Below are 17,014 nucleotides of genomic sequence, written 5' to 3' on the forward strand. Positions count from 1 at the left end.
GATGGATGGAGGGATAGATTGAGGGAGGGATGAAGGCTTGGATTGAGGGAGGGAGGGATGTATGTATGGAGGGATGGATGGAGGGATAGATCAAGGGAGGGATGGATGGATAGAGGGACAGATTGAGAGAGGGATGGATGGAGGATTAGCTTGAGGGAGGGAGGGATGTAGGGAGGGATGGATTGAGGGAGGGAGGGAGGGATAGATTGAGGGGGAGGGATAGATTGAGGGAGGGCTGGGGGAGGGATAGATTGAGGGAGGGCTGGATGGAGGCTTGGATTGAGGGAGGGAGAGATGGATGGAGGGATAGATTGAGGGAGGGATGGATGGAGGAATAGATCGAAGGAAGGATGGATGGAGGCTTGGATTGAGGGAGGGAGGGACCATGTAACATAGTAGACTGGTCATAGCCTGAGACTGTTTGGAGTCTGCTTTAAAGACACTACCACCACAACATTGAGGAAATCTTTCTCACTTTTTCAGCACAACCTAAATGGATATTCCTCCCAATAATGATGCCCCAATGGCTTGATTAGACTGAGAAAGATACACAGGGGATTTTTGCCGGAGACCCTTTGGTGAAGACAAGCGTGCACAGATATGGAGTGGAGGAATTTTTCAGGTGGCCCAACCAATGTAATTTGATGCAAGCCTCAAATCTGGACTTATGGCCTTAGAAATGTAACACTTTACCAATACTAGCTATTTTCCCAATGACACGTTTTCCACGGTAATGTGCACTGAATGGACGAACAGAAAGAAAGAATGCTCTAGCAACAAAACACCAATAGAAGCAGTGGTTTATGGGTATCCTGTGTTTATTTTTTAATTTATAACAAGTGCATGTATGAATGTATGAATATACTGTACACAGTGGTGGGGAAAGTACCGAATTGTCATACTTGAATAAAAGTAAAGATACCTTAATAGAAAATGACTCAAGTAAAACAAAGTCATCCAGTAAAATACTACTTGAGTAAAAGTATAAAAGTATTTGGTTTTAAATATACTTAGGTATCAAAAGTATAAATCATTTCAAGTTCCTTATATTAAGCAAAACAGACGACACCATTTTCTTATTTTTTTATTTAAAAACACACAAACATTATTTACAAACTACACATTTGTGTTTAGTGAGTCTGCCAAATCAGAGCCAGTAGGGATGACCAGGGATGTTGTCTTGATAAGTGCGTGTATTGTAACATTTTCCTGTCCCGCTAAGCATTCAAAATGTAACAAGTACTTTTAGATGTCAAGGAAATGGTATGGAGTAAAAAGTACATTATTTTCTTTAGGAATGTTGTGAAGTTCATGTAAAGCACCGATACACAGAAAAAAAATACTTAAGTAGTACTTCAAAGTATTTTTACACCACTGACTGTACATGTACATACAGTATACAATAGGAACTGGTCTGGATGTGTGATGCAGACTCCTATAAGACCATTGACATGTGTGAAGGCAAAGGGATGTCAGATTGTAGTGGAACGTCATTGACATAAGAAAACAACCATCTGAACCAAATCATTTGCATTAGAACCTACTAGACAGACAGTAGGAGGAAAAGCGGTTTCAAAATGATTTATTGGATATTGCATATTTGCCATAACATTTACATTTACATTTAAGTCATTTAGCAGAACAGTTAACATTCAATGTGTACATACATTTGAAACATATTCATCAGAGTACAGTGCATACAGTAGTATGTATTATGTGAGATAATAATTGTCCACAGAAATGATCACTGTTTGGAATAAATAGGCCCTGCAGTGACCGAGAGAGGTGTGGGTTGTGTTCCCAATGGCACCTAATCATATTCCCTACATCAGGGGTCGGAAACAGGTGGACGGCGGGCCCAAATCTATTCCCACTAATAACAAGAGAGACATATGTGATTGTGTCTCAATGTAATCAAGGTATGAACTTATTGTTATTTTCCAATTCAATCTATTTTTCTGCTTGCTTGTGGTCCATTTGCATTGTACAAATTTCTATAATGATGTTCCGGGCCCCGCCCACCACCACTGTCCTACATACTGCAGTACTGGTCAAAAGTAGTGCACTATGTAGGGAATACGGTGGCATTTAGGATGGGCCCCGAGAGAAAACATGACTGTCATATTTCTCTGTTTGAATAATGGGGTCTGTTCCTTTTTAGTATTGTTTTGGTTATCCAACCAATGTGCTGCATTGTAAAATGTCTTGTAAATACTGTGTTTTAAGTGCAATATTGTACATTGAGAGTATGTAGATTTTTTGTGGGACTTTATTTTCTTACCTTATTTAGTTGTCTTAGCGCCTGTTTAAAAAGACTGGATAGAAACCATACAGTATATTAATAAGCACTTGCTGTTGTTGGATCACAGGTGTTTAATACCTTTCCCTTCTGGTTTCATTCTCATGCATTTACCTACAATCACCAATGATTTGTAGAGACATGTCATGTGTTTTGCAGACACATTATCAAGTGCCACTCACTCAAACAAATGCATACTGACAATAATCAATGCTACTGATATTTAGGACAACATATGGATAACGTTACCATAACATTGGGTGTTGACATGGATACCGTTTGTAGAATCCTAACTGGACTGAAGGAGCATGTTTATGGAACAAAACTTTGAAATGCTCTAGAAAGACAACATACTAAGATAATAAAGACAGTTTGATCACCTGATATTTTGTTTGGTAATACTCATTATAAACACACAGAGGGAGACCATGAGACTCAATCTGTCAGTGTGATTTTATATGAAACTTTTTTCCAATAATGTGCATTAGAAAGAGGCCACTATTTTTCTAAAGCTTTTTTTCTAAACTCTAGTTAAAAAATGTTTTATTGCTCCCTTCAAATGAAATCACACTGCAAGATTATAATGAAGTTTCCGGTCTTTCGCACTATGAAAATAACCCTGAAAGTTCTGCATTGTTTGAATTTCAATAAATGTGTGACTGGTGACTTGATGCAGAATTTGGCACATGGACACACAAGGATAATTCATTAAGAAATGAAGTGCTTGTTTTAATTACTAATGATTCGCAAATTTGTAAAACAAAGATTAGCCAACTATTCAATCGAAACCATCAACCAGAATACAGGGAAGTTTATTTTATAATGGCCTGTTTGACTTGTTCATAATTGTTGGTTCCATTTGATTATCACATCATTGATACTTACTATACAGGTAGTAGGAAAATAAAATGAAAACATAACAGACCAAACAAAAGTAGTTTTGCCTTCACACGCTCTTTTTAAGATTAAAAGCATTGGTCACCAAATATCATGGTCAAACGTTATGACACCACAGCCACCGCCATGCCGGCGGCCATCTTGTTCAGGTCCTTAGATGGCAACTTCCTGTAGAACCTGTGTCCCCTGTCGTCGCTGTCCTCAAACACGAAGCCCGGCAGGGAGTCGTAGCTAGCTGGACAAACGCTGATCCTACAACACAAAATCATACCATTACCTGAATGATATACGATAAAATACCAGAAAATGCAATACCTTTATTGTTCGCTCGTGGAAAATAATCTTGCTGCAAGTTCAGCACATCATAATCATCCACAAATTCACAACACTAGCACTTATTAAGCATGAGGTTATAAAAGTGATTCAGTTTTACATCAGTCATTCATTTCATTCAGGTAGTAAAACAGCTTGACTTTTGTTTGATGTCCCTCCTGGGATGTAACGGCTGATTCCAGGGGACTCCAGACTAAATGCTTGTAGGTTAACTTTGTGTGTGTGTCAAATCAAACGTTACTCATCACGTACACAGTTTACAGCAGGTATAAACAGTGCAGCGAAATGCTCAGCGTGTGTGTGCATCTCTGCTGGGTAACTGTGTGTGTGTGTGTTACCTCTTGGGGGTGAACTCTGTGCTGTACACGGTGCCGCTCTCCAATGGGGCATCAGCCCTCAAGGGGGCGTGAGCTGGCTTGAAGCTCACATTGGGCTGCAGTTCGTGGGGTGTAAAATGGGCCTGGATAAGAGAATACAATCAAATAGAATAGATTTTCAAATAATGGCTTCTAAGAATGTGGCCTAGAGCCAAAGAGAGACAGGGGCTCTGCTACACTCTTAGAAAAGGTGCTATTTAGAACCTAAAGGGGTTATTTGGCTACGCCCATAGGATAACCCATAGGATAACCCTTTGAAGAACCCTTTTTGGTTGTAACCCAAGTGTTCTACCGGGAACCAAAAAAAGGGTACTCCTACGGGGACTGCCGAAGAACAAACTTGAAACACTTTTTTCTAAGAGTGTATATGTGTAGATAATTGAGCAGTGTCTCAAAGAACACCCTAAACCCACCCATATCTGGCCAAAACTAGTGCACTCCATGGAGGCAGTACTGAGAGCTGGCCAGTGATTTCAGATGGTAGGTACTATAATATCTCCTATTGTTGTGTCCTTCCGCAGGGCACTTAGCCCCTAAAACAGCTCCATAGGTGCTACAATGTATCTGATCCTGTGCTCCTCCCAAAAGTATCTTTCTATAGGCAGGGTGTGATTTGAGAATTGCCCTGGCATGCCAATGGAAACAGAAGAGTCTTGAATTGCCTTGAAAGTGGTGAGGTGGTCCATCCTTCCGGTGGCTCTCTGCATCTCTTCAGGCTTCTTGATCATGGCCTGTCTCTTGACCTCCCAAGGCTGGTAGTCATCCCTCATGGTGGTGCAGACCTGGAGGTAGTGGGGTGGGAACGTTCATTTTGATGCTACAATAAACGTACCCCAAAAAATCCCAACTGACCCGGTTACAGGACAAAATGAGAACGCACCGTTTTGAACGTAATAAAACATATATTCTATCATATTTATGTGCTGTTGAAATAATCTCCCAAGAATTTAACAGCAAACACTTTAGTGAACAACATAACTATAATATTACATCAGAACATCCATATCAGTAAGACACGATATCAGTATGGCAATACATATAAGTACAACAACATAACTATAATATTACATCAGAACATCCATATCAGTAAGACACGATATCAGTATGGCAATACATATAAGTACAACAACATAACTATAATATTACATCAGAACATCCATATCAGTAAGACACGATATCAGTATGGCAATACATATAAGTACAACAACATAACTATAATATTACCAGAACATCCATATCAGTAACGATATCAGTATGGCAATACATATAAGTACAACAACATAACTATAATATTACATCAGAACATCCATATCAGTAAGGATATCAATACATATAAGTACAACAACATAACTATAATATTACATCAGAACATCCATATCAGTAAGACACGATATCAGTATGGCAATACATATAAGTACAACAACATAACTATAATATTACATCAGAACATCCATATCAGTAAGACACGATATCAGTATGGCAATACATATAAGTACAACAACATAACTATAATATTACATCAGAACATCCATATCAGTAAGACACGATATCAGTATGGCAATACATATAAGTACAACAACATAACTATAATATTACATCAGAACATCCATATCAGTAAGACACGATATCAGTATGGCAATACATATAAGTACAACAACATAACTATAATATTACATCAGAACATCCATATCAGTAAGACTATAATATTACATCAGAACATCCATATCATATCAGTATGGCAATACATATAAGTACAACAACATAACTATAATATTACATCAGAACATCCATATCAGTAAGACACGATATCAGTATGGCAATACATATAAGTACAACAACATAACTATAATATTACATCAGAACATCCATATCAGTAAGACACGATATCAGTATGGCAATACATATAAGTACAACAACATAACTATAATATTACATCAGAACATCCATATCAGTAAGACACGATATCAGTATGGCAATACATATAAGTACAACAACATAACTATAATATTACATCAGAACATCCATATCAGTAAGACACGATATCAGTATGGCAATACATATAAGTACAACAACATAACTATAATATTACATCAGAACATCCATATCAGATATCAGTATGGCAATACATATAAGTACAACAACATAACTATAATATATCAGTATGGCAATATCATATAAGTACAACAACATAACTATAATATTACATCAGAACATCCATATCAGTAAGACACGATATCAGTATGGCAATACATATAAGTACAACAACATAACTATAATATTACATCAGAACATCCATATCAGTAAGACACGATATCAGTATGGCAATACATATAAGTACAACAACATACTATAATATTACATCAGAACATCCATATCAGTAAGACACGATATCAGTATGGTACAACAACATACATATAAGTACAACAATCATAACTATAATATTACATCAGAACATCCATATCAGTAAGACACGATATCAGTATGGCAATACATATAAGTACAACAACATAACTATAATATTACATCAGAACATCCATATCAGTAAGACACGATATCAGTATGGCAATACATATAAGTACAACAACATAACTATAATATTACATCAGAACATCCATATCAGTAAGACACGATATCAGTATGGCAATACATATAAGTACAACAACATAACTATAATATTACATCAGAACATCCATATCAGTAAGACACGATATCAGTATGGCAATACATATAAGTACAACAACATAACTATAATATTACATCAGAACATCCATATCAGTAAGACACGATATCAGTATGGCAATACATATAAGTACAACAACATAACTATAATATTACATCAGAACATCCATATCAGTAAGACATCGTACAACAACATAACTATAATATTACATCAGAACATCCATATCAGTAAGACACGATATCAGTATGGCAATACATATAAGTACAACAACATAACCGTTAAACGATATATCAGCCCAGCAATATATTAACAGGTGCAGTGCATTCGGAAAGTATTCAGACCCCGTCACTTTAAAAAAACTATATACGTTACAGCCTTGTTCAAAAGTTGATTAAATACATGTTTTTCCTCATCAATCTACATACAATACCCCATCATGACAAAGGAAGGAGAAGTAAAAAAAAAAAAAAGTTTGCATTTATATTGCATTTACATAATTACTCAGTACGTTGTTGAATTTACAGTCTTCTTGTGTATGACGCTACAAGCTCGGCACACGTATTTGGGGTGGCAGGTAGCCTAGTGGTCAGAGTGTTAGGCCAGTAAGGTTGCTGGATCGAATCCCTGAGCTGACAAGGTAAAAATCGTTCATTCTGCCCCTGAACAAGGCAGTTAACCCACTGTTCCCCGGTAGGCCGTCACTGTAAATAAGAATTTGTTCTTAACTGACTTGTCTAGTTAAATAAATGAATAAAATAAAATGGGGAGTTTCTCCCATTCTTCTCTGCAGATCTTCTCAAGCTCTGTCAGGTTGGATGGGGAGCGTCGCTGCAAAGACATTCAAAGACTTGTCCCGAAGCCACTCCTTCATTGTCTTGGCTGTGTGCTTAGGGTCATTGTTCTGTTGGAAGGTGAACCGTGGCCCCAGTCGGAGGTCCTGAGCGCTCTGGAACAGGTTTTCATCAAGGATCTCCCTGTACTTTGCTCCGTTAATCATTCCCTCAATCCTGTCTAGTCTCCCAGTTCCTGCCGTTGAAAAACATCCCCACTGCATGATGCTGCAACCACCATGCTTGGGATGGTGCCAGGTTTCCTCCAGACTTGATGCTTGGCATTCAGGCCAAAGCGTTAAATCTTGGTTTTATCAGCAGAGAATCTGTCCACTCTACCATAAAGGCCTGATTGGTAGAGTTCTGTAGAGATGGTTGTCCTTCTGGAAGGTTCTCCCATCTCCACAGAGGAACTCTTGAGCTCTGTCAGAATGACCATCTATACAGGTAGTAGCAAAAAAAAATCTAAAACATAACACCTCCCTGACAAAGCCCCTTCTGATCCGATTGCTCAGTTTGGCTGGGCGGCCAGGTCTAGGAAGATTCTTAGTGGTTCCAAACTTCTTCCATTTAATGATGGAGACCACTGTGTTCTTGGGGACCTTCAATGCTGCAGACATTTTTTGGTACCCTTCCCCAGATCTGTGCCTCGTCACAATCCTGTCTCGCAGTTTTACCGACAATTCCTTCAACCTCATGCCTTGGTTTTTGCTCTGACATGCACTGTCAACTGTGGGACCTTATGTAGACAGCTGTGTGCCTTTCCAAATCATGTCCAATCAATTGAATTTACCACAGGTGGACTCCAATCAAGTTGTAGGAACATCTCAAAGATGATCAATGGAAACAGGATGCACCTGAGCTCAATTTTGAATCTCATAGCAAAAGGTCTGAATACTTATGGAAAAATGTTATTTTTACTTGTTTTTATAAATTAGCAAAAATGTCTAAATACCTGTTTTCGCTTTGTCATTATGAGGTATCATGTGTAGATTCATGAGGATTTGTTTTTAAAATGGATTAAATAGAATAAGGCTGTAATATAACAAAATGTGGAAAAAGTCAAAGGGTCTGAATACTTTTAAATGCACTGTAAATATTCAGACCATTTGCTAGGAGACTTGAAATTGAGCTCAGGTGCATCCTCAGATGACTCTGACAGAATGACATTTCACCAATCACGCCTTTATGGTAGATTTGCCAGACGGATGCCACTCCTCAGTAAAAGGCAGCCCACTTAGAGTTTGCCAAAAGGCACCTAAAGGACTCTCAGACCATGAGAAACAAGATTCTCTGGTCTGATGAAACCAAGATTGAATGCTTTGGCCTGAATGCCAAGCGTCACATTTGGTGGAAACCTGGCACCATCCCTACGGTGAAGCATGGTGGTGGCAGCATCATGCTGTAGGGATGTTTTTCAGTGGCAGGCCCTGGAAGACTAGTCAGGATCGAGGGCAAGATAAATGGAGCAAAGTACAGAGATCCTTGATGAAAACCTGCTCCAGAGCACTCAGGACCTCAGACTGGGATGAAGGTTCACCTTCCAACAGGACAAGACCCTAAGAACATAGCCAAGACAACGCAGGAGTGGCTTCAGGACAAGTCTATGAATATCCTTGAGTGGCCCAGCCAGAGCCTGGATTTGAACCTGATCGAACCTATGGAGAGACCTGAACATAGCTTTGCAGCGACTCTCCCCATCGAACCTGACATTTGCCAAAATTTCTAAAAACCTGTTTTTGATTTGTCGTAATGCTGTATTGTGTGGAGATTGAGGGCAAAAAAAGATGTAATCCACTTTAGAATAAGGCTGTAACCTAACTAAATGTGGAAAAAGTCAAGAGGTCTGAATACTTTCTGAATGCCTGTATCGTCTCATCCCCACCTGGAAGGGAGCTGATGACTTGGTGGGCCGATTGAAGGGCTTGGCAGAGATGAAGGGCTGGATGTTGTGTTGGACGTAGACTGAACCAGACGTGGTGCTCATGTCCATGTGCTCTGTGGGGCTGACGTACTGCAGGCTCTTGTGCAGCCGAGGCAGGGCCACGGGCCACTGCTGGAAACGCTCCTTAAACTCTGTGCTGCTCTGAAAGGGAACGTCAGACGTCACCTAGGAACAGAGTAGAGTGGAATAGAGGTTTATTGTTCACCCTCAGATGGACATTTGACTTTGGTTTCACCTCAGTAACATATATCAACTCACCAGATAATCACATTGAAAATAACAACACATTCAAACAAAACTACACGTCTATCTTGAATCTGCACTTCAATTAGGAGATTTAAAAAAAAACATTTTAGTCATTTGCAGACGCTCTTATCCAGAGCAACTTAACTCTAATTGCTCTTGTAAGTGCCTTGCTCAAGGGCACATCAAGAGATTTCACCTAGTCAGCTCGGTTACTGGCCCAACCTCTTAACCGCTAGGCTACCACCCAGAGATATTTCATCAGCCACTGTCTACTAATGATCAAATACCAGTTGACGTTATCACTGGCCAGAAAAGGTAAGTGAAGAGGAGTGAGTTAGTGAGATGTTAATCTAGAACTAAAATCATGTGTAATTTGATCAGATGCTCGATTACATAGTCTGTGACTAGTGAGATGTCATTAAACACAGCGTTACCTTTCCAGGGTTAGGCTTATAGCTCTGGGGCAGCTGTCCTGGCAGGCCCTGGTAGTCTCTACGGTTGGTGGTGAGGTCTTGTAGGGGCTGGCTACTGGGTTTATAGGGCTCTGGATCCTTCACCCAGCGTGCCTCCAGAGGGTGGGACACATAGCACTGCTGGTTACTGGTCACCCCATCGAAGGGGGTATCGGACATTTTGGGGATACTGGAGGGCTTGAAGCTCTCCCTGGGGGCAAGGCCTCGGGAGAGGAAGTCGTCCTGGAAGGTGGTGTGGCCGTGGAACTTGGCGTCTGGCGGGTGGTAGGTCAGGTCGGGTTTCTTCAGCTCCCGCTTGCACATCTCCCACTGTCGGAAATCCTCTTGAAACATTAAAAGAGTTGAAACATTAAAAGATTTGTACGTGTTAGTTTTGGTTATAACCATAGTTTATTTATAGAGAGCATTTGTTATGATGTCATTTTGATGTATAAAATATCCCATAGAAATTGCAACGTATTAACTTTAAATGCCAATATTTCTTATATAATACTAAAATAAGGATCACTGTGCGGTATCCCTTGTAGAAATGTGTCATGTGTAATATGTCTGGTATGTCATCAAACAACTCAGAATAGCTCACCTTTGTATGTAGGCACTGTATCCATTTTGTGCCCTGTTGTGCGTACCCTCTCGCTGGGTCTGGAAGGGGCGAAGGGTTGGACCTCATAAAGGCTGTAGTCCTGTTTGTAGGTGGTCCCCAGATCTATGTCTCCAGGTTTGGGTTTGTACTCCGCCTGCTGTTTCCCCGGGCGTCGAGTCACCACGTAGGGAATAAAGTCAGTCCTAGGAAGAGCGAGAGAGTAACCAGTCTTTCATTCATTTGGGATTGAGACCTCTGTGGATAACTCCTAATTAATATAGTTAGTGATATCTACATAAGAGGTTGACTTTGGAATATGGAATCGGGTCAATTTTTAGAGACCACTTAAAGGTACATTTTCCAAAATCCCCTCAAAACCGCATGAGGGGTGTGTGTGTGTGTGTGTGTGTGTGTGTGTGTGTGTGCACCTCAAAGGACTTTGCATTAAATGAGAGTGGTTGAATAGCAGAAGATTGACAGTCTCAAATAGCACCCTATTCCCTTACATTTGGTTGTACACTACTTTTGTCCCCTGCCCTATGTGACATTCTTGGCCAAAAGTAGTGTACTTGAAAGGGATTGGTGTTTCATTAAGGTGTGATCCATGACTAAGGCGTTTACTTGAATGTAGTAGTTCCATCCATTCTCCCCCGGTCACCGTGGTTAACAGGCTTTGGTTTCAGGCTCTGGGGCGGGTTGTATCTTCCATAGGCGGGGTACTTCTCTGTGTACTCGGTCAGGACACATGTCACATTGGGCTTTCCATACAGAGCTGTGGGTCGGTGGGGGCAGCGATGGCGTCTAGACAGAGGGCAAAGTTCAAAACGTTATTTGACTGAACGTGGTGGATCTTAATCTTGACAGATGTGCTGACGTGCATTAACAGTGGACTAATGAACACAATACCAATAGTGTAGTATTAATTTACAATGCAATTATGGTGACTGGCAGCGAGTTAGGCTAGTTACGTAGCATGCCACCCTACATGCAGAAAGAGCATCCTCTGCATGAAATAACAGACTAGTCATCTTAACTCTTCCTTTAGTTAAGTGCAGAATGGAAACCAGCAGGCTGGGTGTGAGCAATTATCTACCTGGTTATGCAATGCAATGAATGTGTACTGACTGAACTTGGTGTGAATTCTTTAAAAGAATGCCAGATTTGTATTTCATCTTAGATTAACAGACATTTAACTCAATATGATGCATCAGACATGCATTTCTATTGCATCTATGGTGACTTAACAGGCACAGTAACATAATTCATTCCCATGGTCAGACTCAGAATCAGGGAAACATGATTGCATCTATGGTGACTTAACAGACACAGTAACATCATTCTTTCCCATGGTCAGACTCAGAATCAGGAAAAACAGGATTGCATCTATGGTGACTTAACAGGCACAGTAACATAATTCATTCCCATGGTCAGACTCAGAATCAGGAAAAACAGGATTGCATCTATGGTGACTTAACAGGCACAGTAACATCATTCTTTCCCATGGTCAGACTCAGAATCAGGGAAACATGATTGCATCTATGGTGACTTAACAGGCACAGTAACATAATTCATTCCCATGGTCAGACTCAGAATCAGGAAAAACAGGATTGCATTCACTGACCTATTTGAAAGGCGTATGAAAACATTGTGCAACAATCACATGATAATAAACCAAACATGATAATACCCTACATTGGAGTATTGTGTTAACATAGTTAGTTGGGGGTCAAATAAAGAGTAGAAGAAAATAAACTGAACTTGAATAAACTGACAACTGTAATCAATAGGATACCAATGTCAGAAATCATGGGCTACATTTTCAATGATTGCTGTGGATTTTGAATATCTGATATCGTTTCAGGGCAATAAGAAATGCACTAGTTTCTGTGTAACCAAAGGGCGTTGTCTTTACTCATGACAGGGAGTGTCTGTGAGCAAGTGATAATAGAGACATAGCTAGCTACACAGCATTGTGAGTTATGGTAGGCCTACAGATCTAAATAAAGCCAGACACGTCTCCTTGTATTGGTGAAATGACAAATGTAGCTAGACTATGCAAAAAGGCTAATCGTAGCTATGTTCGCACCTATCTAGGATACGTTTTATTCAGTCGGTCATAGTGCAACAATATTTTTCTGGGCAATACTTTTTTCCCATGACTAGACATTGGACAACTTGGAAAAATGGCAAAAGTGTATATTTATTTTGCCGCTGAATACTCATTCTTGTGACAGTCAATTTCTGACAATTTACAATGCCATATGGGTCGTTCTAAGAATATCAGCATTTCTAGTTTTGTAGCGAAAGGAATGGCAAATGGATTGGATAGAGTTTTTACAACAGTGATTCATAATGAATGTTAGTCAATAATAAATACAATATTTTCCATTGTAATGTCAACTCCATGCACTACTTGGGCGTGTCAATTCACCAGTTAGTCAACCCTAAATTAGCGCACGGAAATAATTTATTCACACACAAACTTGTGGAAACACTGGTAATCTCATGAATGTAATCATACTTTTTTTACTAGACTAAATCAATACATCCTCCTTACCCACAGCTGCAGATCTCACATATGCATAGCCGTTTCATGTCTTTGAGGGGGGAGGCTAGCGTGTTTCTGCAATCCCACAAACACCGCCCGAAAGCGCCGTTCTTTTATACCTCAGTGGACAGCTCGCGCTACTGTGCAGTTTTGTTTCTATGGAAGCAGCACGTTACCCCAGCAACCGCTGAGCTTCCTAGTAACGACGTAACGTACTACGTCATTTATACAGCGGCGTCAACATTTTACGTATTGTTCCGGGCAAACAACGTGAGTGAGTTGTGTCCACGTTTTGTTTTATGTGACTTTTGTCGCATAATATTGAGATTTCTTATATGATATGATCATTTATTTTAGGTTATGAATCATATATATAGTAATATACTACTTAGCATACAACGCTAACATTGTTGTCCACGTTTCTTTTAGCTGAGTGCAGCATATTGTAAAATACTGTAAGTTGCAGCTACATATCAAGCACCTTTTGTATTGCTGTCATTCAGAATGGAGGTGTGTTGTTGTCTTACTAACTAACTTTGCTGTGTTGAGTGCACTGGCACTGATCAGTATTTATTGCAGTAGCTAGCTAGCTAGGTAATAGTGACATTACTAGATGATATCTCCTAAAGTTTGTTTCCTCGCCTGATGTCTTAGCTAGTCCAAAGCAGTCAAACATGGGACACACCAGTTTGGATAAGATCAAAGCACTACAGAAGAATCCAGCCAACGTCAGGAACCTGTGCATTCTGGCACACGTGGACCATGGTAGGTTCCATTGACTTGATTATTGAGAATGTTGCACGGGATAATACTGTACAGGGTCATGATGACAGTTGTTTGCATGCATGACCATTTGTAGTGACACTCCATTCATATCCACCACTATCTTTTTTGTAGGCAAAACAACTCTGGCAGATAGCTTGGTGGCCAGCAATGGCATTATATCAAGTCGCTTAGCCGGAAAGGTTAGTATGACTTGATCTCAATCATCTGTAGTGGTATTATCCTTGTCATACTACTGTAGCCAGACTTTATTATTTGGCCCTTTTACTAATCTAGTTGTGTGTCCCTGATCTACACATTGATCTGTGAAATGGTCATGTATACATCTGTGTTGTGATGTTGTTTCTGTATTAGCTGAGGTACCTGGACAGCCGGGAGGATGAGCAGATCCGAGGGATCACGATGAAGTCCAGCGCCATCTCACTGCACTATGCTTCTGGTAAGATCACACAGTAGGAACATGTTGACTTGGATACGTTGAGACCTGTTGTGAGGCGGACTACTTGTCTCCGTCTAATTGACCCTTGTGTGTGTGTGTCTCAGGGGAGAAGGACTACCTGATAAACTTGATTGACTCTCCGGGCCATGTGGACTTCTCGTCTGAGGTGTCCACCGCCGTCAGACTATGTGATGGGGCCATTGTCATCGTAGATGCTGTGGAGGGAGTTTGTCCACAGGTAAGGCAATTGCAGGCAATGTGTCCCAAATGGCACCCTAGGGCTCTGGTCAAAAGTAGTGCACTATTTAGTGAATAGAGTGGGATTTTGGACACTTATGTACTTAGGTTATAGCCTTGGGGCTCCCGAGTGGCTCAGTGGTGTAAGGCTCTGCATCTCAGTGCTAGAGGCATCACTACAGACCCTGGTTCAATTCCAGGCTCTATCACAACCAGCTGTGATTAGAAGTCCCATATGGCGGTACACAATTGGCCCAGTGTCGTCCGGAGTAGGCCATCATTGTAAATAAGAATTTGTTCTTAACTGACTTGCCTGGTTAAATAAAGGTTATTTAAATAACTACCTGTTCTTCACTGGTTCTGCATTAGTGTTTCATTAAATCGTTTCATGGAAATGGGGCACCAAGCTCACACACACTTTATCATTGAGTTTTGACTTTTTGCATTTTTTGCAAATTTCCTTAAATTCTACACATTTCTCGATAGAGCTGAAATGTATTTTCTGCAGTTTTAAAGCCAATTTCCAGCAATTCTACTCATTTTGCCTTAGAGCTGAGAGAAATGTGTCAGTTTTAGAATTCATTTCCTGAGATTCTACATATTCTACCATGGAGCTGAGAGAAAATGTGGCAGTTTTAAAGCTAATTTCCTGCAAGTCTATGCATTTTGCTGTGTTTTTCAAGACTGCCTAATTCATTGTTTTGGGAATTTTCTCCCTTACTGTCTAGCTTTTATTTGCATGATTGTTAGTTCTCAAAGATTATATTATTTGAAAAAAGATCTCTACATACTTTATATCTGGCTTTAGATGGTTCAGTTTACACAAGGTGTGTTTTCATCCCGAAAATTAATAATAAAACATGTATATACGCTGTTTGGACTTAGGCGACCCGAAAAGGCTTAGGTGGCCTGTGCAAGGATTTAAATTGCAGAAAAATCCCTGTCATTGTTTTGGAATGTGAAATGAAATATATTTGTCGCTCTACTTTCTCAACTTCGTGGCATTTTCATTTTGTCTTTGTTGACATGACACTTGGTCATTTACTCAGAGTATCAGTTTGTGTGTTGTGTGTGTGTGTGTGTGTCCGCCCATCTGTCCGTAGACCCAAGCAGTGCTGCGTCAGGCATGGCTGGAGAACATCAGGCCTGTGCTGGTGATCAACAAGATTGACCGGCTCATCATGGAGCTGAAGCTCACCTCTCAGGAAGCCTACACACACCTGCAGAAGATTCTAGAACAGGTGAGTCCCTGACCTCTAAAGACAAGTGTGATTAGTCAAAAAACACAAGACAGAAACAGTATACCTGCCCTATAAGTAGCACGCAATGAATTGCCCCTGAGGGTAAGTTGAATCGAACTGAATTGAATGTACTGTTTTCGGTTAAGGAATCGGTTATAACAGAGACATGTTCTGGAACGTTTATTATTCTTAATACAGAAGTGTATTAAACAAGTGTATTAAACAGAAGTGTATTTCCCTCCTCACAGGTGAACGCAGTGACAGGCTCTCTGTTTACCTCCAAAGTGCTGGAGGACCGCGCGGTGAAAGAGGAGCGGGCGGAGGAAGATAAGGAGGAGGGGGACATCGAGCCTGCTGAGTGTCCCGGGTCAGAGCAGGTGTACGACTGGAGCGCCGGGCTAGAGGATTCGGATGACTCCCTGCTCTACTTCTCTCCAGACCAGGGGAATGTGGTCTTCGCCAGTGCCATAGACGGATGGGGCTTCAGGTGGGTCCTGGGTTATATGCATTAGTGCACACCGTAGCAAAACGTTTTGCAACTGAAAACAAAAACCAGCATTTCTTATTGGACATGTTCAGGAGGTAGTCACTCCCCTTTTGGGCATGTTTGGTTCCTACTGAATACGAAGCTGGTCTTCTAAAGGTCTTGGGGGTCTGTAGCCTTGGGTCTGTTCAGAAGGGCATTATTTTGCAAAAAAATATTGCATTTACGTAAGTGTTCAGACCCTTTACTCAATACTTTGTTGAAGTACATTTGGCAGCTGGGCCACTCAAGGACATTGAGACTTGTCCCAAAGCCACTCCTGCATTGTCATGGCTGTGTGATTAGGGGCGTTGTCCTGTTGGAAGTTGAACCTTCACCCCAGTCTGAGGTCCTGAGCACCCTGGAGCAGGTTTTCGTCAATGATCTCTCTGTACTTTGCTCCATTCATCTTTCCCTTAATCATGACATCCCAACAGCATGATGCTGCCACCACCATGTTTCACCATAGGGATGGTGCCAGGTTTCCTCCAGACATGACGCTTGGCATTCAAGCCAAATAGTTCAATCTTGGTTACATCAGAGATCAGAGAATCTTGTTTCGTATGGTCTGAGAGTTTTT

At 40.6% G+C, this 17,014-nt stretch overlaps 2 protein-coding genes across 2 annotated transcripts in view; one reads left to right on the top strand and one right to left on the bottom strand.

Moving 5' to 3' along the window:
• Window positions 1-570: 570 nt before the first annotated feature.
• Window positions 571-13,350, bottom strand: saxo2 (stabilizer of axonemal microtubules 2). Its single transcript, XM_065012219.1, has 8 exons — window positions 13,221-13,350; window positions 11,285-11,464; window positions 10,664-10,866; window positions 10,042-10,403; window positions 9,302-9,526; window positions 4,569-4,688; window positions 3,868-3,989; window positions 571-3,448 (listed from the first exon to the last, which is right to left on the bottom strand). The coding sequence occupies exons 1-8, from the start codon at window positions 13,256-13,258 to the stop codon at window positions 3,301-3,303; spliced, it is 1,398 nt and encodes a 465-aa protein (XP_064868291.1). The 5' UTR covers window positions 13,259-13,350; the 3' UTR covers window positions 571-3,300.
• A 67-nt stretch (window positions 13,351-13,417) lies between these two features.
• The window catches only part of efl1 (elongation factor like GTPase 1), a 79,463-nt gene continuing 75,866 nt past the window's right edge, over window positions 13,418-17,014 (top strand). Inside the window, exons 1-7 of the mRNA XM_065012220.1 lie at window positions 13,418-13,481; window positions 13,866-13,976; window positions 14,109-14,176; window positions 14,349-14,433; window positions 14,538-14,671; window positions 15,774-15,911; window positions 16,160-16,398. Coding sequence (XP_064868292.1) covers window positions 13,886-13,976; window positions 14,109-14,176; window positions 14,349-14,433; window positions 14,538-14,671; window positions 15,774-15,911; window positions 16,160-16,398 — 755 coding nt within the window. The 5' untranslated portion in view covers window positions 13,418-13,481; window positions 13,866-13,885. The remainder of the gene's footprint in view (window positions 13,482-13,865; window positions 13,977-14,108; window positions 14,177-14,348; window positions 14,434-14,537; window positions 14,672-15,773; window positions 15,912-16,159; window positions 16,399-17,014) is intronic.

This window comes from Oncorhynchus nerka, linkage group LG27, assembly GCF_034236695.1.
Source record: "Oncorhynchus nerka isolate Pitt River linkage group LG27, Oner_Uvic_2.0, whole genome shotgun sequence".
NCBI lineage: Eukaryota > Metazoa > Chordata > Actinopteri > Salmoniformes > Salmonidae > Oncorhynchus > Oncorhynchus nerka.